The sequence below is a fragment of the Oncorhynchus masou genome, chromosome 27, assembly GCF_036934945.1.
Source record: "Oncorhynchus masou masou isolate Uvic2021 chromosome 27, UVic_Omas_1.1, whole genome shotgun sequence".
NCBI lineage: Eukaryota > Metazoa > Chordata > Actinopteri > Salmoniformes > Salmonidae > Oncorhynchus > Oncorhynchus masou.
In genome coordinates this window covers 50967205-50994128 of record NC_088238.1, presented here as the reverse complement: position 1 = coordinate 50994128, position 26924 = coordinate 50967205, and the positions used below count along the sequence as shown (strand labels likewise).

The window sequence follows — 26924 nt, the reverse complement described above, 5'->3', positions numbered from 1 at the left end:
GTATATGGCTTTTCTCATTCTTTAAAGTGGACACAATCCAGACAACTAATCCAGAGCATAGACTAATCTAGAGATGAACTGTCCCTCGTGGTTTCGCAAGGTTAGACTGAACCAATAGACTGTAACTAATCTGGAGAAGAACCTAATAGAATTACTGTACTCTTTGTAAAAATAATAATAATGCATAAATGAGAAAACAATGGGGGGGAGAGAATTACTGTATTCTGAAAGGCACTTTTTCCATCAGACAAATCAGGAATATTTTTTGGTTGCCTGAAAATGGTCACTTGCCCAAACACATTTACCCACAGAAATGCCAATAATTGGCCATCTTTCACTTTAACAATGGTGAGGAACCAGAGAGATCAAGTTAATTAAGGCTACTGGAATTATTGCACTTTGGTTGTTTCAGTAAAATAATTGCACGCCTTTAACAACTGCTTAGTTTACTTGCCCCTGCCAATAGGGAAACCCTTAACGCCACACATCCACACGTTAAAAAACACCAACACCGTTATCATAATAGTCATGTTAATTTAATAGTCCCACGGTTACTTCAAATCTTTTTTACTTTTATACATGTTACTACTTTCTCTGCCAACATAGATGTCTCCACGTCACTCGTTCTCGCCATTACAACGTTTACAGAGGTTTTATACAAAGTGTGAATGAGCCTTCAACCATTGTTTCATTCCCATTTACAGACATGTGCCTGGGAAAGAAAATGATATGTACCAAACTGAGCATTGCAAGAACTGACATAAAACACAACTGACTACATAAAGTCCTACATTTCCCAATCCACCTGCAGGAGTCGTCGAAAGAATTCACATGACGTACCAAATGCATGTACCCCTACTCACAAAGTAGAATGGGTATGTAGTCTTCATGTAGTCACACAGCTGTAAATGTGGCCAAACAATACTTCAAAGTGAAAAAATAGTGGTTTAGAATTATTTGAACAAAACAATTTGATACAAACGATTAAAAAATAGAGAGCACATTAAATAAAGGAGGTATTAAGGGAACAGTTACATTATACCGTTAAAAATGGTTTAATGGTTTTAAGTCGTGTACATTAACACATACATCCATTGCATACAGAAAGTATAAATGTTGGCCTAACATTGTATGTTAACACATACTGATAAATATTGTCAACAGTACCGCTTTATGAGCAGGTCCGTCATGAACCCAAAATAACACAAACCCACTGGACTGCTTGACCACAGGTTATTCTGGCGCAGGGCAAATCTTTCAAATTGTACCTCGTTATGGCAAAAACAATAGCTTTGCTTTCCTTAGAGCTGCCAATGGTGCCAACGGTGTCCAAAACAAAGACAATACAACGAAACCCAAAGTAGTTTTAACTGTTATATCTAACTTTCCATGTTTCCTTTTGACTAAAGGAAAAAAGAGAGTATGCCCTGTGCAGTGCAAATCTGACCTCTGGTGGCAGGTCCAATCATAACTTCATTTCTGACTTTTCAACCGTCTATAGGGGCCTTTTTTCCATTCCTGTTCTTTCATCTGAATTGACATGAAAGAATAGGAGAGGAAGCTACACAAGACTATTGAGATGCACCCATGGTCTGAGAAGGACTCTTATTTTGTACATTTAGACTCACCCACTCCATCAAGAGGGTTCCCAAATCATTAATATTGATTGGCAATGGATGAGTCTAAAATCGATATTCAGTGAAACTTTTTGAACAACTCATAGTGGCTCGTAATACTCAGGAGCCCTCCCGAGAAGACTCAAGCTTGACACGTCTCCTTACAATGCCACATATAGAAAATAATGCTCTGGCAATCAAATTGACAACGTACAATGTTAAAAATTAAGAACAAAATGGAATGTAAAAATGATACTCAACTGAGCCAATATATATCAACTATTTAAAATGTACAACAATGCATTTTCCAAATGGTACAGCAATTCATAAAATACCGATAAGAACCTAGAGAGGAAAAGGGAATGTATTTTCGATAAGTACCACTAGAGGGCAGTAAACACTCATGCTCACACATATCCAGTCATAAACTTGAGATATTTTGAACGTTCTCTGTAAAGTTTTCTGCACCCTCAGTGGGGTAGGTTTAACCGGACGCACCCGGTTTTCATAGCAAATGGAAATAGAGACGGACTTCTTCTTTTGGGCGTTAACGAGGCGACATCACAGAGCTAACCGTCTTTGGGGACACTCCATCTCAACTCCTCCACATTTACTGGATTGGTTAAACAGTGCAGATTTAGAGGAGATAATCCCCTAACAGTTTTTTATTTTCTTGTCAGGACTAGAAAGAAAGAAACGCCACTCAGACGATTCTTTTAAGCCTGCTATGTTAGGTTATGTTTTCTGTAACGAGAGATTCGTTACTATGCTGCCAAAGGTCTAATACTTTAAGCCTAGTATTCTCTTCCATTCAATACCCTATTAAGCATATTCCCTTTAATACCCATTTGTAGCGCTCATCCTACCACTTACAGCCGCTCTGGTAAACTTGGTACACCATTGAATTCAAATGGACCAATTAAGATTCAGTACATTCTTGTCAAACTCTCAGGGTCTAAACGACAGCTTCTGTCCAACACTGAATTGCATGTGCACTGTGGCCTCAAACCTCTCACTGAATTACATTTTGTGACAGCCCCATTAATGTAGCAGAAGAAAATATACATTCCATCATACAAGTGACCCATGCAGCGGTGCCGACCCACAGCCCACATGTTCAGAGGGTTTCTAATGTCGTACTTCAGTTAGCGTCCCTAGAAACTAGAGCCAGAAAGTCTATTGGTCTGTTTCTCTATTTGTTTTATGTCCCCCCGTTGGTTCTATTTTTGGCTCATCTGTTCATCGGTTCATTCATTTCTTCTCGTATGCTGTCTTTCAGGCTGTCTGTTTCTGTGGGTGTCACAATTGTACCGTCTGTGTTCATTTCTGTACTTCTCTTTTTTAAAACATATTCATATGTCTATGACTCCCCCTCTCCATTCCTTTGTCTCTCTGACTCTGCATGTTCATTGTTTTAGCTCTGCCCTCCAGTGTCTGACAAGTCTCTCTGTTGCTGTTTCCCCATCGGCCCGTCTTTAGCTCAGTCTCTGGGTAGGCACTCCTCCTCCGTGATCCCCTGGGCCTTAAGCTCCTCCAGAACGTTGTCCAGGTGGCCTGGGTCGGGGTAGCCGTGTCCCGTCAGGTTGGAGCCGAACTCCGTCTTGTGGTGCACCTCATTCCAGATGACTGTGTCCGACTCGCCCGTGGTGCTGGATGTGCCCACTGAGAAGATGAGCCGCCGGTCCCACGCCACCAGCAGCAGCCTCAGTACCTGGGGGGGAGAAAGAGACGGAGTGAGAGAGAGAGAAAGAGGAAATTAGTTAGCCACATAGTCCTGTCATTTCATCCACAGCAAACCGGTACAACTGGGTAAACTAGTAATCAAGAAGTTAAACATTAAACAGGAAGTAGGCTGGTGTTTACCTTGCGTCCCTTCTCGCTGTCAGGGAGGTAGCAGTGTCGGGGGAATCCCCGGGCGGTGAAGGGCTTGCCTGGGTTCGGGTGCTCAGGGCCCTGGGAAAGGTGAAAGGTCACGATTAGAATGTAAACAAGTGACATGTACAGTAGTTCTTCCTAAGTACTAAAGAGGGAATTGAAAATGATGGCCAACATGATGATTTACAGAACATCAGATGTGGATAAGCAATAAGGCTGTTACCTGGATGCCTGGCGGGATGTTATAGATGATGCGGATGGTCTTGCAGTCGGGGTGGCCAGGCAGTGAATGGGGGATAACGTGATACTCCATCTTGCCAGGCGGCTGGTTGCCCGTCTTCACGCCGTAGATGGTCTTGCAGGTGGGGCACTGAAGGCTGCCATCCTTGTTGCCATTGTTGTACATGGCCACCAGACACTGTAGGTGGTACTGGTGCCCACACTGGGCCAGGCGACCCACCGACTCTGCCCGCTGGATGCCCCCAACACCGGGACCTTTGTAGCCCGAGGGCCCAGGCAGGGCCTCCATGCAGATAGTGCAGTCCTCCTCTGGGGGACTGCGTACCTTCTGAAGGTACCTCTTCACTACTTCCTCAGGGGTCTTGCCTGAGAGAAAGGGAGGAAGAGATATTTTCACATTTATTAAAACATTTCCTATGCTGGTGTCTGACTGTGTGTATGTGTGTGTGTGTGTGTGTGTGTGTGTGTGTGTGTGTGTGTGTGTGTGTGCGTGTCTGTCTGTGTGTCTCTGTGTGTTTGTGCCTTCGTATCTGTCTGTCTGTCTGTCTGTATGTGCGCGCGCGCGCCTGTCTGTCTGTCTGTCTGTCTGTCTGTCTGTCTGTCTGTCTGTCTGTGACTGTGTGTGTGTGTGTGTGTGTCTGTGTGTGTGTGTTTGTCTGTGTCTGTGTCTGTGTGTCTCTGTGTGTTTGTGCCTTCGTATCTGTCTGTCTGTCTGTCTGTCTGTATGTGCGCGCGCGAGTCTGTCTGTCTGTCTGTCTGTCTGTGTGTGTGCGCACGCGCCTGTCTGTCTGTCTGTCTGTGTCTGTGTCTGTGTCTGTGTCTGTGTCTGTGTCTGTGTCTGTGTGTGTGTGTGTGTGTGTGTGCATGCTACACCCACCTTTGCGAGCCTGCTTCTTGGTGGTCTTGCGGCAGCAGTGGCCGAGGCCGGGAACAGGCTTGATGTCACTCTTGCTGACAGGAGGGGGGTGGAGCACCAGCTTGGGGGGTCGGGTCAGACAGACAGGAAGTCCTGCGGCGCTCATCAGGATCCCTGTAATACCTAAAGACAACCAGCAGAAGGAGCAGTGAGACCACTTCTCCATCACCATCTATTGACACTGTTTAGACACAATCTCATCCATCAGAAGCTACTCTCATTGACCATATGTGGGTCACATTAATTAAGAAATTAAGCCTAATTCTCTGTAACACTGTATATCATTGTTAGATAAAGTGGCCGTTGATAGGCCTAGAAACTAAGAGCGAAAATTAATTTGGACACTGGCATTTCCTTAATAGGTCAACTAAGAAACTAGGCTTGTTGTTTATATTGTTTTGATAGTGTCTTAATGGCTGTTCCTACCTGCCAATGCAGGGTGAACAGGGCTGGATCCATTGAGGTTCTTCACAGGAACCGTTGGGACTCTGAAATACAAAACACACACTAGGGTTAAAACACCACTTCGTAACACACACACACCCATAGCAGACACAAACACACACCACGCACAATCACACACACTCAGATTAGGATTAGGCACACTATTTGCTGTGTCATAGGTAAACTGCAGGTGAGAAACGCACAGGTGACCATAGCGTCTGCTGTTTGCTATGTCACGGGTCACATCTTGTTAGCAAGTCAAAGAGCTTTTACCAAGTCACGTTTTAGACACAATGGCTAAGTGGCTCATGGACTAGAATAGCACCATGTTGACATGTCGCTGCGCCAACCAGGACTCCCCTAGTTGTCTAAACCCTGGCTGAAAACAACAACCCTCACCTGAGCCAGCACTGCTTTATTGTTCAGTACATAGAAGGTTGTGAAATAGAACCCTTTGGAGTCAGCAGAGTTGGCCCCGTTAGTCAATTTCATCTTAATTCCAATCACCTCAGAAATGGAATATCACTCCTGTAGAAAAATTCCATGCCCAATATAACTGACAGGAATTGAAACAGAATTCAATAGCCAGGATTTAAATTGCCCATCATTCCCGACGGTCCTCTCTGTGGGACAACTGAAAGACTGCTGTGCTGTATCATTCTCATGATGAGACTCCACATTATTCGCAGTATAATTCAATCAGAAACCGTACTCACTTTGCGTTGAATTTGATTATGGTCATCTTGACTTTGATTGTGGAGTTTGTTTCTCAGCTGAATCTGCAAAACCCCTCAGCTACGAATAAATGTTTTATCCCAAAGACGCTATCTGCTTAACGCTTCTCCAGGCTTTAATCTTTCTCAATTCTATCTTCCTTCTCCTTTCCAAATCTAAAGAATAAATCCTTGTTAACGTCAGACACGCCGTATCTCCCTGTTCCAGTCTCCCTCTCCTCTCTAGATCAGTCAGTAGGTGTATGATTGTCCCATCTTATTCCCTTGGCTCTTATAGGGATAATCCATCTGTTTCCATCTGTTGATGTCACCACACCGAGATTACCCGTGCAAGGCCGCCATACAGCAGACATACTGTAGTAGTGACATTATCTAGGGTCACACCCTCTAACTCTCGACACTAACCCTCTAGGCAATGCTGTGGGATTTCACTGAGGGATAGTACATGACGTGAAGCAGGGGCTGGGATTGGTCTCGGTGATTAATAAGGATCCACCCCTTTTTTTGTTGCCAAAAATGACATACCCAAATCTAACTGCCTGTAGCTCAGGACCTAAAGCATGGATATGCCTTTTCTTGATACCATTTGAAAGGAAACACTTTGAGGTTTGTGGTAATGTGAAATAAATGTAGGAGAATATAACACATTAGATCTGGTAAAAGATAATCCAAAGAAAAAAAACGTGTGTTTTTTTTGTACCATCATCTTTGAAATGCAAGAGAAAGGCCATAACAAATTATTCTAGCCCAGGCGCAATTTAGACCTTGGCCACTAGATGTCAGCAGTGTATGTGCAAACTTTTAGACTGATCCAATTAACTATTGTATATCAAATCAAACTTTATTTGCCACATGCGCCGAATACAAGTGTAGACTTTACCTTGAAATGCTTACTTACAAGCCCTTAACCAACAGTGCAAGTCAAGAAGAAAATATTTACCAAGTAGGCTAAAATAAAAAGTAATAACAAAAAGTAACACTATAAGAATAACAACAATGAGGCTATATACGGGGGGCACCGGTACCGAGCCAGTGTGCAGTGGTACAGGCTAGTTGAGGTAATCTGTACATGTAGGCGGGGGCGAATTGACTATGCATAGGTAACAAACAGCGAGTAGCAGTCAATGTAAATAGTCCGGTGGCGATTTTTATGAATTGTTCAGCAGTCTAATAGCTTGGGGGTAGAAGCTATTGAGGAGCATTTTGGTCCTAGACTTGGCTCGCCGGTACCGCTTGCAATGCGGTAGCAGAGAAAGCAGTCTATAACTTGGGTGAAGGGAGTCTCTGATAATTTTATGGGCTTTCCTCTGACACCGCCTATTATATAGGTCCTGGATGGCAGGAAGCTTGGCCCCGGTGACGTACTGGGCTGTTCGCACTACCCTCTGTAGCGCCTTGTGGTCAGATGCCGAGTAGTTGACATACCAGGCGGTGATGCAACTGTTCAGGATGCTCTCAATGGTGCAGCTGTAGAACCTTTTGAGGATCTGAGGACCCATGCCAAATCTTTTCAGTCTCCTGAGGGGGAATAGACTTTGTCGTGCCCTCTTCACGACTGGCTTGGTGTGTTTGGACCATGTTAGTTTGTTGGTGATATGGACACCAATTAACTTGAAACTCTCGACCTGCTCCACTACAGCCCCGTCAATGTTAATGTGGACCTGTTCGGCACGCCTTTACTGTAGTCCAAGATCAGCTCCTTTGTCTTGCTCACATTGAGGGAGAGGTTGGTCCTGGCACCACACTGCCAGTTCTCTGACCTCCTCCTTATAGGAAGTCTCATCGTTGTCGGTAATCAGGCCTACCACTGTTGTGTCATCAGCAAACTTAATGATGGTGTTGGAGTTGTGTTTGGCCATACAGTCATGGGTGAACAGGGAGTACAGGAGGGAACTAAGTACACACCCCTGAGGGGCCCCAGACGTTTGTTTGATAGAAATTACATGACAAGAACAGTGCAAGTCAAGAAGAAAATATTTACCAAGTAGGCTAAAATAAAAAGTAATAACAAAAAGTAACACTATAAGAATAACAACAATGAGGCTATATACAGGGGGCACTGGTGCCGAGCCAGTGTGCAGTGGTACAGGCTAGTTGAGGTAATCTGTACATGTAGGCGGGGGCGAAGTGACTATGCATAGGTAACAAACAGCGAGTAGCAGTCAATGTAAATAGTCCGGTGGCGACACAGCCTGGCCATAGGAAACATATACACCCACAAGATCTAAAAGTCATGTGTTGTGGATCAGATCCTAAAACAACTGTCTGGTTCACAGATACCTGGAAATACACACACAATTGCCAGGAACACTGTGCCTGGACCACTGACATGCACACACGTGACAGGGGAGAAAGGAGTTGACCCTGTAACATCATGGGTTAATCTCTTGACATGGTTGACCATGCCCCAACCACTCATTTTGTCACGCCTACCCCCTGCTCCCCCTCTCTGGCGCTCGAAGGCGCCAAGCGGCCCATCCTTATGCACACCTATCACCATGGTTATGCGCATCATCGGTTCATTGGAATCACCTGAAATCTGTCACTTATTGATTGCTTCCCCTATATCTGTCTATTCCTCAGTTTCATCCCCGTGTCAGCATTAATGTAGTTTTGTCTGTCCAGACGCTATCCTTGTTTGGTTTCATGTTGTTTATGTATTAAATATTCACTCCCTATACAGGCTTCTCGTATCCCAGCATTTGTCAACACAGAATGCTGACGCCACAATACTGGAAACATAAGGGAGTTTTTTGTTTCTTGTTTTTTTTTGTTGGTGACTCCGGGTCCGGGTGCCGAGGGGTTGAGAGGTTTTCTTGCCTCAATTGGCTCGGCAGGCTCCCATCCCAAGTCATACCTCAGCCGGCTTCTCGGGCTCCCAAGTCTCAGCTGGCTCGTCGGGCTCCCACGCCTCAGTCGGCTCGTCGGGCTTCCACGCCTCAGCCGGCTCCCATGCCTCAGACGGGGGGGGGGGTACTGTCACGCCTACTCCCGCTCCACCTGCGCCAGGCGGCCCATCATTACGCACACCTGTCACCATCGTTACGCGCATCAGCGCTTCATTGGACTCAATCACTTATTGTTTGCCTCCCCTATATCTGTTTCATACCCATGTCAGCATTAATGTTGTGTTGTTCCCCCTGTCCAGACGCTGTCCTTGATTTGTTTCATGTCGGTTATTTATTAATTATTCACTCCCTGTACTCCCTGTACTTGCTTGTCGTCTCCCAGCGTCTGTCCTCACACACTTCACTTGCCAAACAAATGTGAACAGAGTTTACAACTATGCTATGAAGTGTTGAATGCATTAATCAATTAAACGTATTAGGCCTAGTCCTGGCTTAAGCCTAGTCCTGGATTAAGCCTAGTCCTGGAAGCACCTTGAATTTGTCCCTCAAATCAAACGTTATTAGTCACACACACGTGTTTAGCAGATGCTATTGCGGGTGTAGCGAGTGTTTCTAGCTCCAACAGTGCAGTAATATCTAACAAGTAATATCTAACAATTTCACAACAATATACACAAATCTAAAGTAAAGGAACGGAATTAAGAATATATAAATATTTGGAAGAGCAATATCGGAGCGGCATAGACTAAAATGCAGTAGAATAGAATAGAAGACAGAATATAAATATGTAAACATTATTAAAGTGACTAGTGTTCCATTATTAAGTGGTCAGTGATTTCAAGTCTATGTATATAGGGCAGCAGCCTCTAATGTGCTAGTGATGGCTATTTAACAGTCTGATGCCTTGAGATAGAAGCTGTTTTTCAGTCTCTCGGTCCCAGCTTTGATGTACGTGTACTGACCTCGCCTTCTAGGTGATAGCAGGGTGAACAGGCAGTGGTTCGGTTGGTTGTTGTCCTTGATTATCTGTTTGGCCTTCCTGTGACATCGGGTGCTGTAGGTGTCCTGGAGGGCAGGTGCAATTGCCGTACCAGGCGGTGATACAGCCCGACAGGATACTTTTAATTGTGCATCTGTAAAAGTTTGTGAGGGTTTTAGGTGCCAAGCCAAATTCCTTCAGCATCCTGAAGTTGAAGAGGCTCTGTTGCACCTTCTTCATCACAGTGTCTGCGTGGGTGGACCATTTCAGTTTGTCAGTGATGTGTATGCCGAGAAACTTGAAGCATTCCATCTTCTCCACTGCGGTCCCGTCAATGTGGATAGGGGAGTGCTCCCTCTGCTGTTTCCTGAAGTCCACAATCAGCTTCTTTGTTTTATTGACATTGTGTGAGTGGTTATTTTCCTGGCACCACACTCCCAGGGCCCTCACCTCCTCCCTGTAGGCTGTCTCATTATTGTTGGTAATCAGTTTATTATTTTGGAAATCACATTTTCCCGCCACAAAATAGGCCTGAAACTGTCTGAAACTGCCCTCTCATAAAACTATACGTCACTTCACAAAAAAATATAATTGAAAATTAATTCATAAGCAAGTTATCAGTGATTCTTGTCAAACAAACTAGACTTCCACAAATAGCCAACCCTCCACAAACCCACGAATCCATCTCTCAGCCACTGACACCAGACTTCAGCTACTGTCTGTCTAGCATAGTTCAAGTATAGTTTGGGGCTCCCGAGTGGCGCAGCGGTCTAAGAAACTGCATCTCAGTGCTAGAGGCGTCACTACAGACCCTGGTTTCGATTCCAGGCTGTATCACAACCGGTCGTGATTGGGAGTCCCATAGGGTGGCGCACAATTGGCCTAGCGTCGTCCGGGTTAGGGTAGGCCGTCATTGTAAATAAGAATTTGTTCTTAACTGGCTTCCCTAGTTAAATAAAGGTAAAATAAAAAGAAATCTTAGCTCTTCCCAGTGAGTTGGTCACTCAGCAAAAGTGCCCTCTAGTGCTAAGAGGAGATCATTGCTACACTCTCACTCTTCTCACAATAACACATTCCTCCAAACAGCGCCAGTAACTATGTCAATATTGATACTCGCCCTGTGGGCCTATCCTCAGGTGACAACTCATCTATTTGCATGTATGTATTACCTAAGTATCTGCTACCTCAGTTTAAAAAACGACCTGGGTTGTCCTTTGCCAGGATCCCATACCACACAGTATCTTGCACTCAATCCCAAATCACTGGCACATGCAAAAGTGATATGGAAGAAGGTGGAGCTTAAACCTGTCTCTCCTATCCTTTCCCATTTACACATGCGTGGGTACTGGGTAGTGGCTCATTATAGCATTTACCAGTGTGACATGGCCCCAAGTCCCTACCCCTAGACACTTCTCAATGGCCCCTTGTCAATCTGAAAAGATGCCATTGGTGAAAGCAATATGGTAGTTGTCTAAACCAAGCCCCTCAGGAACTGGGAACACATCTCAAACTGAGACGCTGCTTTGTGTCTCTAAGACTGGAGACGTGTGCCTCTGACAACCCCCATCCCCTTCCCAGTCCCTCCTCAACCAAATGTCCCCTATCAACAAGTCTCATGTCTCCATATTACCCCCATTGCCACCCCCCATCAATGTCACATTCACTCTCAAGGCCAACTCCCCAACCATCCCCAACCAATACCACAGGACAGTCATGCAGCTTCGGTTTCTCAGGGTAACACCTGGGCCAGTCGCTACAACGTTGGGATCTCCCCATACCCCCTGCCATGAGAACCCCCTGCCTCTGCCCATGTCCCAACATTGTTTTGTAAATGGGAACCAGGCCTCGGCTGTGCCCACAATGGTTGCCGCGGTGACCGCACCCTGACATACACACATACTAACTCACACTAACAGGGGTAGAGGGGCCTGTAAGAACGAGAATAGGCCTGGGAACTGTGTGTGTTAGATGTCAGTATCTCCCCACTCCCTCCTCCACCCTTCTGTCCCCTCCTGTCCCTCACATTCTAACTGGGTGAATCAAATCTGAGTGACACTTGTGAAAATGCTGCATTCTTTATATGAATACGTTGTTTGGGCGTTGCTTTCACATGGAAATGAACAAGCTAACCGAATTTGTCATAAGGATTAAAGGCTTATGAATTCTAATGAGCTGTTTATGTCAGATATGGGCAGTGATTATGGAGGCATGTCTACGCTAGTGGAAACGCTTCGGATCACAATGTATAAATTCCTTGCCTATCTTCATTTCTCCTGCCTCATGTCGTGTTTATCTGCGATAGACAAGTCCATACGTTGGGTTAGTCGACCGTGTGTCATGATGGGATTACCCATTGCATAGGGTACATAACACTACTGAATCTCATTCTCAACACTGAAAGGCCCTTGTCTTCAGAAAGAAAACTTGGCAAAACTCTTTGGGACGACTTCCCAGAGATGGGTTAAGCCTAGTTCTGTATTAAAATGCATGTTCAATAAAGATTCTCTGAAGAGCCATTCAGTATGTAATAACAACACAAACAGTGTTCCCATGTCTATTGATTTTAATGATAATATACTGATTCTATGACTTCAAGTATAGACTCTCAACAACAGCAACAAAAACAATGTAGTGGTAGTCAGCTGTGCTTGCACCAAAACTTGAGTATTTCTCCTCCTATAGCTTGACCAATATCTTCTTTTTAAATGGTGAGCCAACTTGTTTTCAGCACTTTTATTTACATGACTGATCAAAACTGATGTTATTATGGCTCTCTCTTGTCCCTCTGCATACAGTGAGCAATATGTTTGGAGCATCGAATTGCAATAAAATCGCAGTATCAAATCGAAGTGCATATAGAATGGTGATAAATCGTGACACAAATTGTATCGTTTACCTACTGTAAGTATCGTGACAATATTGTATAGTGAGGTCCCTGCCCGAACAGGTGTAGTATTGGGATAGTACCTGGATAATTGATCATATAAAAGGATAAGGTGTAATATTAAGTGAACTGTAGTGACATAGCAACAGCTGGAGCAGTGACTCACCCGGAGGCGATAAGGGCTCTGGACTGGGCCATGGCGATGCGCTGCAGGGCGGGTCGGCTCAGCCCAGCCAAGCTGGCACGGGGAGGTAGGGGGGCGGCACAGGCCGCCGCAGCTGAAGACACCGGCCCCAGGACGCGGGCAGAAGGCGAGGGGGTGCAGGAGGAAGCTGATGTGGAGATGAGAGGAGGGGGGGGCGCGGGCATCAACAGAGGGGCAGAGGAAGCCATGGATGCCATGGAGAAGGAAGAGGAGGGGGGAAGAGTAGCGCTGTTGGAAGTGATGGAGGAGGGCGGAGGAGGCGGAGGAGGCGGAAGGGGGGTAGAGGCGGGGGAGGGGGCCGGGTGGAGGAGAGGGACAGGGCAGCGGTGGCCGAACCCAGGAGGGAGAGTGAGTGGGCAAAGCCACCGCCCCCTCCGACCCCCAAGCCACCGCTAGCTCCGCCCACAGACGTTCTGTGGGGAGGAAGGGACCTGCCCATGGAGGAGGGGGGACGTGGGAGGGTGAGCGAGTAGGACCCCCCCATGGCTGAGTAACTCCCACCCAGTTTGGGGCTGGGAGGCTTGTTCTGGGGTGGCCTCCTGCCCAGGGTGTGGGCTGTTGCCATGGCGCCCGCCTTGACGCTTAGGAGCAGCATGCATTGCTGACAGGCGCAGGGCTGGCCCAGGGAGGTGATTGCAGAGGCTGGCAGGGCGCCGCTGGGGTAGGCGCTACCGTTCCCGTTCCCCATCCCGCTCAACCCCACCCCCATGCCTACTCCGGACACCCCCAACAGTCCCCCGGGGCCGGGCCCCCAGGCGTGGTGTGATTTGGGAAGGGGACCCGAAACAAGTGGGTAAGCCAGGTCAGAGCGGCGCTGGATGCGGCGGCAGCGTTGCGTCTGCCCGTTGATCTGGGTCATACTCTGGAAGTGGATGAGGTAGCAGAATCCCAGTGGCGCCAGGTCCAGCCAGGGCTGCTGGCGGTCGCGTGCCGCCTGGATGGCGATGCCCACCTCTGTGTCGTAGGCTGTCCACGAGCCTGTGTCGTTCTCCCACTCCCACAGCCAGCCCTGACCCGGCGCCGACGTGGGGTCGTAGAAGCTGCGGCGAACCGGTCTGAGGGTACCTGGGGTAACGGTAGAAAGACGAGGGTCACGCCACAGAACTACAGAGAGGGGAACAAGAAGGACCTGTTCCAGAAGACCTGTCAACTAACCACACACTGTCACACACCCATTGTTCACAACACTGACAACATGTATTATTACACTAAGACACTGCATTAATAGACAAACATTGACACAAATCACTAGTATGTTTCTAGCCATATCTCTAGAACATGATTGTGTTTCTACTTTTATGTGATTTGATATGACCAGTTCAAGTAAAAAGAAGAGGAAAGGAAAAACATGAATACATTTTTAAAATAAGGCTTTGTTGTTGACTGAGACCAACAGAGCTACATGAGCTAAATGTTCTGTGGGCCCTGCTGTAATATTTGTTGTAGTCAAGCAGATTACACAACCAGCAAATTTGACATATAGGTGTGTGCTCGCTAAGAATATGGGCAAACAGGCTAACAGCTTTCCCTTGGTAACCGCACGCCATGTTCTGGATTGTGATTGGTCGCTGGCCTTGGTCGGTTCTCTGAGCTGGTCATGTTTGCTTTCCCAGGGAGTCCAGAGACTGAACTCAGAGAATGTTCAATAAAGCCCTGTCCATACTGTTCACCTATTACCTGGGATTTAAATAACTTCTAATCCTGCAAAAATATTAAATTGAGAATGACTAGCAGACAATGAATGACGGTTGATTGTTTTAACGAAAACTACATTTTGGGAGAATAAATTGTGCAAAAGGGCTCTTTTATTTATTTTTATTTCACCTTTATTTAACCAGATAGGCCAGTTGAGAACAAGACAACTGCGACAATAGAAAACTAAAGCTTCAACTAAGAAGACACAAACCAATATAATTAATTTATCAATACAGTATGTTGTTCAAAACAATAGGGTTTGAATGTAAAGTATACTTGAGAAACATACATACTTCTATTACAATTTAGAGACTATACTAGACACACAACAATGCCTGGAATGCAACAGAGTAATTATTTAATTGAATCTGAACTGAACCCAACTACCCCCTTCTCTCAATGACCTCAGACTTCTGCAATTCATCTCTCTCTCTAGTTTTGGGACAAGGGCAGCCTACCCCCTCTCTCCCCACAGCTATCCCGGCCTGGGAAGCAGGCAGACTGCACAAAAGCTTTTGTCAGCCAAAGTTGAGAGGAGGGCGGTGGTCTTAGCCAGAGTGACAATTCTTCCCTTTGTGATATCCTATACTTTCTTCACTTCAATGTGTGAAGACTTCTCTCTTTGCCAGCACCTAAAGTCTGGAGGGCTTGAGACAATCAGTACCATTCTACAGAAGAGCATTAACATCCTTAATAAGAGGCCTATAAGGGAAAGTGTGGGGATGAAGGAAGGTTCAGATAGCATTTCACCTTCACCCTCTCTATTCAGATAGCCAGTCATAGGTGAGAGTATAGTATATACAGGATTTTTATAGAGATTTAATTTTGAAATGTGCTGCTCATGAGAAGGCATGTGAGCCTTGCAGTTGCACTGTGAACCCAATCCAGGATTGCATGGTATGGGTATGTGTCATGATGACTGTGTGCTAAAATAGTATGTACCCTCTGCTTCCAACAAAAACATACTACTGATCAATGTGGTATAACTCCACACAAACAAGCGGGCAAGCTAAAATCGACCCCAATTTCATCCACGGCCTTCTCATCTTTAATCATGATCATGTTTTGCATACTCATAACGAGAGGCCTGAACAGCTCATCCATAAATTTGGCCTACATACACTGTAGATATCCACATACACACTACAACCAGTGACTAACCGCTGAGTATTGGCACACTGTACGCTCACAGCCTTTGAAGTAGTGAACACAGGAGCTGAAAAACCCTCCAGTAGTACTGTATGTATTCAATGTACATAGCAGATTCCAGGGGCCTGTATGCATCAAGTGTCTCAGAATATGAGCGCTGATTTAGGATCAGTTTTTCCTTTTAGATTACAATGAATGAGATTGCATGGACCTAATGATAAGTGGACTCCCTAATGAGAACAAACTTTTTCAGCATGCAGTTTTCCACGCCCAATTCAGTAGCTTTCCATATATTTCCATATATTTATTTCCAGATACCAGCATGCTCCAGTTTACTGCATGATGTAAAGGCGTATTCCAAGCCGTTGCATTTATCAAGAGTGGACTGCACTTGCAAGATGTGGAGAGAAGGAGCATAAAATCAGCTTGTAGCAACATGGAAGTGATGCCGGCTTCTCGGTGTTGAGGTTTAAGATATTACTAGCACAATTTGGCTACCTCTCTAGGTTATGTTAGATTTTTTATTTAACTCTATGCTAGGTTTCTCTTTAGCCCCTAACCATGTTATCCAGATCTAAAATGTAAATATGATAACAGTGATGATGCTGAGAGAATCTTGTGAAATAATGTTTTGTAAAATTCAAAACACATGATCAAGATAAAAATAAAAAGAAAACGGTTTGGGATAATGGAGGCAACTGCAGTTAACAAACAAGGCCTTGAAAAATCTCAGTGAACAACAACAGTCTGCAACCGTGCATGCACACATAGGTTATAGCCTAGTCTGCATAAGATGTCGCATCAAACAATAACATAAAGGCTGTCATTTAAAACATGAAACTAAATGTAGGTTATAAGAGTTAAATTAGAAGTGCAGGCTATTGTATTGCTGTGTCGTATGCTACATCATCGGTTTCACTGCAGTAATAACACTGTAATAGCTTAGGGCCAATTCAAAAATCCCTCAATACAAATAGGGCTATGTCACGGTTGTCAATCACATTCGTCTTACCAGTATCTTGTCGGAACTGGTGCATGGAATGCAAGTCGACGATGTAGGGCGAGAGGCGAGTGTCCACCTGGCCTAAGACAACACTACCACCCCGTGGGTCGTTGCGGATGACTGCCTCGATGTGGTGAGAGACCGCTGGGCTGTAAGGCCGCCAGCGCCCGTGCTCGTTCAGCCATTCCCATACCACCACGGCCGACGCTAGTAACATCCTACTCCTGCAAAAGAAAATAGCACAAATTACGCGTCTAGGTGGTTTTCTTTTTAGAAATGTCCTATTTTACACACATCTCTGTGCGCAGCTGCATCCATCTTGAGACATTTACCAGCTAGGATAGGCTATCGAAATATGTTTATATTAACTATAATATTGCAGCTCTGTCATAGGTAGGCTACCTATTGTCTGTGCAGCCTACCTTCCATGTTGATATCCCGTACAGGTAGCATACAACAATATTTCGTTCCTTTGTTCAAGCGAATCAATAAATCTTTAAAATCGTTTTTCATATAGCAGGGCAAAAAAACAAGCAGGTTCCTTGCATTTTGATCCGTATGCAGAAAAATGACGTATAGGTTAGGCTACTGAAATCATTTATATGGCACAATCCAATTTGGGTGTGTGAAGATGCTATGTGCTATGGTGGTGGTGCACTGAGTTTGGATACATCAAACATGAATAAGTGGGTTACTGTAACAAGTGCCAGATATAGTTTCATTATGCATTATTTTATACAATGTAACAGATATGCAGCGAGCGCCCACTGGTCACTGAAAAGACCAACAACTGTCAGGAGTTCCACAGCTTTATCCCACTGTATTCCCTTAACATGTTAGGCGTATTGGTTTATTTGTAGGTAGGTTATAGCCTAAAGTAAATCAATATAGACATATTTACCAATGCCGGGTAGCCTACTTTTAGTTCGCCTTCTGCTACCTCCAATCAAAGCCAATCCAGTGTGGGCTATGGTATTTTCGGTTTTACGGTTTAGCGATTATCCATCTCGTTCTGTTAGAAAATATAGCCTAGTATTGCAAATCCAAGACGTTTGTGGCGATAAAAATCACGGATTCACGTTATATAATTGCCCTGACGTTCAATGCAATAGCTTTGTTTAGACTATTTGTTTGAATCTCTATGAAAGCGCATTTGGGTCTGCATAGCCAGGTCGTGCAATTGGTCCATGATGTGTCTTGGTTTTATGAGTGGGTTGCATTTATATGAGAGGACCACTGAAAATTATTCCGTGGGTGCTCCCGGCAAAAATAATATTTGACTAAATGTTGGCGTAAATGCTTGGACCAGTGTTTCACCCCGCACAGTTTATAGGTAAAGTAACCAATCAAATTCCAGAAGCAATGCCCAATACTCCGCCCATTGTTGAGCGGACATGGAAGCGTAATGTGCAAGCAGCATCCATAGTCACAGCCCTATAATAAAACATAATAAATAAATGACATGATTAAATGTGTTATTATGAGTTAGTATGAGTTTAACTCCAAATTATCAGTTTGTGTTGCAATGAATATATTGGGTAGACAATAGGTAAAAACATGGAGATGCCGGGGATTGAACCCGGGGCCTCATACATGCGAAGCATGCGCTCTACCACTGAGCTACATCCCCATTGGCCACGAACAAAGTTGCAAAAAGGGTTATAAAGTTAGTATATCTCATAAAATAATAGCTTGTATACATTTTTCACAAAAGTTATATTTATGACTTTAAAAAGTATAAGTATTATAGCCTACACTTTTTAGAATACTTACATTTATTTTTTTGAAAAACACACTTAAATAATAGTAATTTAGAAAATATTTTTTTATTTCAACAAAAAACTATCAATCAAATTAAATCGAGTCAAATATTATTTATCACATGCGCCGAATACAACAGTGAATTGCTTGCTTACAAGCCCTTAACCAACAATGCAGTTTTAAGAAAAGGAAACAGACAATATCAGCGCAAACACTTAAAAGCCTCATGCAACCGTTTTTATATCAATATCAAATTACTTCTGGGTTACAAGTAAGAACCTTACTATAATAGTTTTTCATTAAAATGGACAAAAATAGCCTTTTTGCAACAACAAAAAATTCTCAGGCAAGAATTTTGCTAGGACTGTCAGGAAGTGGTCTGAGTGGGAGGGGAATGCCATGCAAATCTGCTGATTTAAAAAAAAATCTTAACCTTCATTTAACCTGGAAATGCCCATTAAGACCCTCTTTTTCAATGGAGACCTGGCCAAAAAGGCAACAACAATCAATACATTACAGAATTATGACATACAAAAATACGATTCAACATGTTCCAACCTTAAAAAAAACATTTACACTCCTCTGTAACAAATAATGTAAAGGCCCTGTGTAGATTGTATTTTCAACCAGCAACTATCAGGAATAACACTGATCAAATCTTTTCACACTTTTACAGTGTTTGTTCCATGAGTTGCTTTAAGTTGTATCAGATAATAAAAAGTATAAAATTGTCACTCTGGAAATAAACAGCATGCACATAAGACATGAAACAGTAGAGCACAAAGTCAAGCCATAGGCCAGGGCTGCACAACCCTCTTCCTGGAGATCTACCGTCCTGTGGGTTTTCAGTCCAACCCTAATTTAACACACCTGATTCTACTAATTAGCTGCTCAACAATAACATAACTAGCTGAATCAGATATGCTAAATTAGGATTAGACTGAAAACCTACAGGACAGTATATCTCCAGGAAGAAGGATCTAAATAGCTATTAAATTCATAACATATACAGAACACAAATATTTACAATACAAATCATCTCATAGCATCAGTGCAAACCCCAAAACTTTGAAACCCATGAAACTTTGAAACCGTTTTAAAATTATATTTTATATCTAAAATACATTAATACAGCTTCATGTATTCAAGCTGCAATTGTTGCTCTTGTCAGTCACTTTGATGATTGGATTGATTTAGTACACTCTGTTGTTTTCTGCCTTGATTGTTATAACACTGGTTTGTAAGGTTTACAATTATGACAATTATGACAATGATGATGGTAATGATGACAAGTAGCCAATGTTCTGTCAAGCGCTATTACTGTACAAAAATGTATTAATGGAACTCTTTCCCCTTTCCGATCCTTTCCTCACAATGCAGTCACATGATTGTTGTCGTTGCCTCCCTCATAATCTTCAGACCAGATAGCACTACCAGAGGACTGATGCAGGTGTATCAGCAAACCTCCCCGTCCACTTTCTTCTCCTCCCACTGCTCCCTCATCACCTTTGCTATCCCCCTTTTCTTCCATATTCTCCTCTCGCTTCCCCTCACACTCTCTCCTCTCCTTCTTCTCGTCCATGACCTTCACACTTTCCGTCAGGCCACAGCCCTCCGCACTGGAGTAGTCATCCGAAGAGTCGTCCACTCTGCCCTCCCTCTCATCCCCCTCCTCCTTCTTCCCCTCCCCCTTGCTTTCCCCTCCCTCACTCACTCTCTCTACACCCTCCTCTTTGTCTCTCTGTTCCTCCTCTCCTACAGTCTCCTCATCCTCACTGAGAGGCCAAAGGCGACGCCTGAACCACACCTCCAGGACTTGGACACCGCCCCTCACCCGGTCCCTGGCCCCACCCTCCCCAAGGACCAGTTGTTGGACTGTGTACTGGCCATTAGTCTGGCAGTTTAGCCACATGTACAGGGCGACCAGGAGGGCAACGAGGGTGACCAGGATGAAGAAGACAGTCAAGACGACAAAGGAGGATGTGGTTTGGTCTTTCATTTCTGGATCGTAATTAGCCATGCCTACAAGGGAGAGTAACATTGGAAAAACTGTTTAAACTGACATTTGACAGGGACATTGGGTTGGATCTAAAGGCATGTACAGTATCTCTGATTCAGATCCTGAAGTGATTGGTTGGCCTCATCTGCACTATAAAAATTACATTTCAATTGTCAGACTGAATTGAAATGGAATTGACCCCAACTGTGACAGTCACAAAATACAAGTCTCTTATTCTAAAGCTGTTCAAATCCAGTCATGTTTGGCCTCTTATTAGAACAAAACCATAAATCCATTATTATTGGGCATCAGCATCAGATAGATTTGATGTCGCAACGTACCTCTTCAAATAGTTCTCAGAAAAGTTGAAGAAATCTTTGCTCAATCCAAGGTAAAACTGCTGCGGTGGAGATCCAGTTTATTTCCTTTCAATTGGAGGTGATCCATACATTGATTTATTAATGACTGGATCTGTAAAGAAAATATAGTAACATTAGCTACCTACTGACGAAAATGTTTGCAGTATAATTGAGTAGTGTTCATTATACCTCCTGACAAGCAAAACATTTCACCTCCCAATTACAATATCCATGCAGCATTTTAAAAATATATATACAGATATTTACACCTGAAGTAGAAATGTTTGTGGCGGAAAGGTGGACTCTCAAAAAAAATATTTTACAGGATAAAGTATGGCTGGTTTTAAATGTAGACTAAAACCTGCACATGAATAATAATATGATTATTGTAATCAGAAACGGTCACATTGACTGGTTGTGAATGGTTCTGACAGTTGTGGTGTCATGGTGATTGATGTGCCATGCTATTGTTTCATTGTGCTGTACTGTCCCTGCAGATACAGCACGTCACACCTCCCAAACACAGGAAGTGAGTATGAGGCGGCGGCAATGGGAGAATCTCAATTGCATACTCTTTGCGTCCTCTCTCCTGTCTCCTCGCCTTCTTCTCAAAACCCATTGGAGGAGAAGGTCAGAAGGGTGGGACCTCTGTTTTTCTCATCCAATGGGTTTTGAGAAGGAGGCGAGGAGAGCGGAGAGAGGACGTGGGGAGTATGCAATTGATATTCTCCCCCTGATTCTGCCTGTGTGACTCACTAACAGGAAGCCAGCAGATGCTTTCTCTCCCTCGGTCTTGCTCACTTCTAGTTGAATAATTACAACAGTCAATTGGAAACGGTTATATAGATGAATATGGATGCTTGTATAGATAAATATGGATGCCTGTCAGAGTCAACAAATTAATTTTAAAATAAGTGCACCTGTGGTTTCCCCAAATCTGTGTCGATAGCTGACATATTGAGTAAAGATTAATTTATTGTTCTGGTTCAGACAGGAATGCAATGGGATTCATGTACACAACCTTTCAAACATTTGGGGTCACTTAGAAATGTCCTTGTTTTTTAAAGAAAAGCTTTTTTTTGTCCTTTAAAATAACATCACATTTTTCAGAAATACAGTGTAGACATTGTTAATGTTGTAAATGACTGGAAACGGCTGATTTTTAATGGAATTTCTCCATAGGCGTACAGAGGCCCATTACCAGCACTCCTGTGCTCCAATGGCACGTTGTGTTAGCTAATCCAAGTTTATAATTTTAAAAGTCTAATTGAGTATTAGAAAACCTGTCACGTCCTGACCTTAGTTCCTTTTTTATGTCTCTGTTTTAGTTTGGTCAGGGCGTGAGTTGGGGTGGGCATTCAATTTTTTTGTTCTAGGTTTTGTATTTATGCTTTTGGCCTGGTATGTTTCCCAATCAGAGGCAGCTGTCAATCGTTGTCTCTGATTAAGAACCATACTTAGGTAGCCTGTGTTCCCACTATGATTTGTGGGTAGTTGTTTTCTGTTTAGTGTATGTCACCTCACAGAACTGTTTTGTGTTCAGTCTAATAAATTAACATGGACACTTGCCACACTGCATATGGGTCTGATCCTTCCTACTCCTCCTCAGACGAGGAAGAGATTCGTTACAAAACCCTTTTATAATTATGATAGCACAGCTGAAAACTGTTGTGCTGATTAAAGAAGCAATAAAACTGACTTCTTTAGACTAGTTGTGTATCTGGAGCATCAACATTTGTGGGTTCGATTACAGCTCAAAATAGCCAGAAACAAAGAACTTTCTTCTGAAACTAGTCAGTCTATTCTTGTTCAAGGCAGAGTTGCAAAGAAAAAGCCATATCTCACTGGCCAATAAAATGAAAAGATTAAGATGGGCAAAGGAACACAATACACTGGACAGAGGAACTCTGCCTAGAAGGCCAGCATCCCGGACTTGCCTCTTCACTGTTGACGTTGAGACTGGTGTTTTGCGGGTACTATTTAATGAAGCTGCCAGTTGAGGACTTGTGAAGCGTCGGTTTCTCAAACTAGACATTCTAATGTACTTGTCCTCATGCCTTTCTCAGAACCAGAATAGACTGACGAGTTTCAGAAGAAAGTCCTATGTTTCTGGCCATTTTGAGCCTGTAATCGAACCCACAAATGCTGATGCTCCAGATACTCAACTAGTCTAAAGAAGGCCACTTTTATTGCTTCTTTAAACAGCACAACAGTTTTCAGCTGTGCTAACATAATTGCAAAAGGGTTTTCTAATGATCAATTAGCCTTTTAAAATGATAAACTTGGATTAGCTAACACAATGTGCCATTTAAACACAGGAGTGATGGTTGCTGATAATGGCCCTCTGTACGCCTATGTAGATATTCCACAAAAAATCTACAATAACCAGTTACAATAGTCATTTACAACATTAACAATGTCTACACTGTATTTCTGATCATTTTGATGTTATTTTAATTGATAAAAATGTGCTTTTCTTTCAAAAACAAAGACATTTCTCAGTGACACCAAACTTTGGAACGGTATGTGGACTTGTTGTTTCATATGACGTACAAATGTGACATTCTGCTCATCAGATTAAAGTTATCAACAAGGCATAGTTAATCCTAGATTGCCAACTTGATTATGCAAAATATGTTAAGCAATGTTTTCTCTCTCTTTCTACATCCTACAATGCCTTTACAATTATGCATATGACCAACCAGCCAATAAGTCAAAGGCATATCTGAACATTTCCCATTACACGTTTTCATGTGGTGCAGGCAGGCAGGGTACAGTAGGCTGTGTTTAGACAGGCAGCCAATTCTGATCTTTTTTTCCACTAATTGGTCTTTTGAACAACCACAGAAGATCTTTTCACATCAGATCTTTTTCAGAGCTGATGTGATTGGTCAAAAGACCAATTAGTAGGAGAAATATTAGAATTAGACTGCCTTTGTAAAGGTAGCTGTATTGGGGTGGAGCACTGATTTAATAAGGATCTTTAATAAGGATCTCACTGAGGGATATGCTGTTTACATTTACATTACATTTAAGTCATTTAGCAGACGCTCTTATCCAGAGCGACTTACAAATGTTTACATACTCTGTTTATATGCATAACACTTATGCAGCATTAGCACAGATAACATAAATGTTTTAAGCAAAGGCCCACTTGATACGTAACCATTAACCACACCCTTCACCCCCAATGCAATTCTTTCATTTTGTAGATTGTTATTGTCATTTTATTAAGATACCCATTAGCTGTTGCTGAAGGTGCAGCGACACTTTCTGGGCTCCACACAAGTAATAAAACATGATATAATACAAAACCTCAATAGACAAGAACAGCTCAAGGACTGAACTACATAAACTAAGATTCTTCTTACAGTTCTGAAACTAAATACACCATGGTCACACACACAAAAAACAAAAGGGGTGGAAATATGTAAAAGTCCTAAAAAGACTGAATAAAAACACAGTGGAAGGAGAGAAACAGTGGTGGAAGAAAAGTGAGGAGGAGATGTAGAGGGAGAGATTGAGTGGAGAGTGGGAAGCTGAAGGATGGACATACAGAGAGTGGAAAGAGCCGTGACAAGATGGTCACACATAGGAAGATGAGAGAAAATGTTCAAACAGATCCACGCCATAAAATGCCAAACATAGGGGCGATTTGATGAATTACGATTGATTTAAAAAAAAAATGTAAACTCACCAATGTGTTGCTATAAAATGAACAGTCTGAATGATGGTTTCAAGAGAGACAGACCCAATGAGGCAGGTGTTAGTGGTGGCACTTTTTTAACAAGAGATGGGGATACAGAAACTTAAAGATAGGCGTGTAAGAAATAGAGCGAGAGGGGATATAATGTGGGCGGAGAGAGAGAAACACAGAGAGACAGAGAGAGAGAGAGAGAGAGAGAGAGAGAGAGAACCTCCTGCCGAATGTGTGGCCATATTAGAGACACGTATTTCCCTCAGATTACACAGATCCACAAAGAATTCAAAAACAAATCCAATTTTGATAAACTCCCATATCTATTGGGTGAAATACCACAGAGTGCCATCACATCAGCAAGATATGTGACCCGTTGCCACAAGAAAAGGGCAACCAGTGAAGAGCAAACACCATTGTAAATACAACCTATATTTACGTTGATTTGTTTTCCCTTTCATACTTTAACTATTTGCACATCATTACAACAATGTACTGAGACAGAGAGAGAAAGACAGAGAGAGTGAGAGATAGAGAGAGACATAGCGACGTTGATAGATTGATAGATAAAACAACCCACTAACTCAAGCAGGGTGAAGGAGAAATGTTGCAGGGGGCGATAAGAAAGTAATGTGTCCACCCAAATATACATAGAAAGAGGAAGCTGTAGTGTTCTGTGTACTTTAGCTGTAGTGCAGATGGAAGGTTTGGCAGCTGGTGTGCAGGGTAGCTACATGAGGATCAGATGTGCAGCCAGACTTATTAGCCACTCCTTTTGCCTCATCTCTTTCAACCGTAACGTTTTTCGATTCCTCATCAGTCCACGGAGCCTGAACAGTTCAAACAGTCAGCTTCTGAACAGGTGAATGTTTATCAATAATTGGAAAAAGGAATTTCATAAATTCATCAAGTGCAGCATCTGGATGCTCCTTATTCATTTTAGGGCGGTAGGTAGCCTAGTGGTTAGAGTGTTGGGCCAGTAAATGAAAGGTTGCTGGATCGAATCACTGAGCTGACAAGGTTTAAAAATCTGTCATCCTGTCCCTGAACAAAGCACTGTTCCTTTGTAGGCCATCATTGTAAATAAGAACTTGTTCTTAATTGACTTGCCAACAAATATTTGTTACATCATCTACAGCAAAATCTTTTCTATGATCCCTTATACACAATTTTAGGCCCAGCTTTTGGAACTTAGGCTTTCCTGGATATAGCCACGATATTGTGATCACTGCATCCAATGGGTATGGATACAGCTTTAGAACAAAGTTCTAAAACTGTGATCGATACATGTGGATTATCTTGTTCCTGTAATGGTTGTAAACACCCTGTTAGGTTGACTAATAACCTGAACCAGATTACAGGCACTGGTTACAGTAAGAAGCTTCCTCTTGAGCAGACAGCTTGATGAAAACCAATCAATATTCAGGTCCCCAAGAAAGTAGACCTCTCTGTTTACCTCACATACACTATCAAACATTTCACACATATTACTTAGATACTGACTGTTAGCACTTGTTGGCCTATAGCAACACCCCAACAGAAAAGGCTTTAAATGTGCCAAGTGAACCTGAAACCACAACACTTCAATAACATTTGACATATGAGCTTCTCTAAGCATTACAGGGATTTGGCTCTGAATATATACAGCAACACTTCCCCATAAGCATTTCTGCCTCTTCTATAGATGTTATATCCTTGTATTGTATCATCAAATGAATTATCTAAGTGAGTCTCAGAAATGGCTAATAGATGAAAGTTATCTGATGTCAGCAAGTTATTGATTTCATTAACCTTATTTCTTAGGCTACATATATTAAATATGGGCTATTTTCAGCCCTTTCCTGGGTAGCTTATCAGAGAAAGCAAGAGACAAAAATATACATTCTGCAGTCCATTAATCAGTTGGTGTTCGAAAGTGTGGTGTGTGCTGTGGGGTTAAAGCTATGAACCCATAGGCTTGGTTCTCTCATCCCTTCCAGGTATTTTTAGGAGCCTGTGAGCCAATGAGCCTGTCATAGCAGATGTAGGCAATGTCCACACGCGCTCTGGCAGCTTTCATGGCTGGGATAAGGTATTTTCTCTTCTGGCGCACAGCTTCAGGATAGTCCTTGTTGAGGAAGATATACATTCCTCTCAAGCTCTTGGCTCTTTCTCGAACAGCTACCTTCCAGAACAGCAACCTCGGCCTGGGCATGTCACCTGGACCGGTGGTGGGATTTCCAGTTCTGTTGGTGCGCTCCACCTCAAACTTCCACTGGTCCATCTTCAATTTCTCTGAGATCACTTCCCTCACTTTGTCCTCAGACTCCCTCCATGTCTCGTGGAGATTCTGCAATTCTGTCCACAACCATGTTGTTCTGTCTTGATTGTACCTCGAGATAATTTGATTTATCCGTCATTGTTATCATGGATTCATACACAGAATTGATGTCCTCTCTCAATGATTTACAGATTGCTGTCATCTTGCCGTTCTCCTGTTTAGACTCATCAAGCAGACACTGGGAGAACTGCAAACTGTT

At 43.2% G+C, this 26924-nt stretch overlaps 2 protein-coding genes and 1 non-coding gene across 3 annotated transcripts; all 3 read right to left on the bottom strand.

Moving 5' to 3' along the window:
- Positions 1–520: 520 nt before the first annotated feature.
- Positions 521–17873, bottom strand: LOC135516361 (E3 ubiquitin-protein ligase DTX4-like). The gene is given in 9 exon segments (XM_064940620.1): positions 521–3327; positions 3480–3569; positions 3715–4097; positions 4609–4770; positions 5074–5135; positions 12704–13014; positions 13017–13807; positions 16599–16813; positions 17491–17873. Coding segments are annotated over 8 exon segments (2238 nt in total). The 5' UTR covers positions 16807–16813; positions 17491–17873; the 3' UTR covers positions 521–3096.
- A 274-nt stretch (positions 17874–18147) lies between these two features.
- trnaa-cgc (transfer RNA alanine (anticodon CGC)) lies at positions 18148–18219 on the bottom strand. Its single transcript has one exon. It is a non-coding gene; the product is annotated as a tRNA-Ala (tRNA).
- A 177-nt stretch (positions 18220–18396) lies between these two features.
- Positions 18397–24542, bottom strand: LOC135516370 (uncharacterized). Its single transcript, XM_064940634.1, has 3 exons — positions 24406–24542; positions 20691–20820; positions 18397–20372 (listed from the first exon to the last, which is right to left on the bottom strand). Exon 3 carries the CDS (start codon positions 20368–20370, stop codon positions 19720–19722), a length of 651 nt encoding a protein of 216 aa, XP_064796706.1. The 5' UTR covers positions 20371–20372; positions 20691–20820; positions 24406–24542; the 3' UTR covers positions 18397–19719.
- Positions 24543–26924: the final 2382 nt, after the last annotated feature.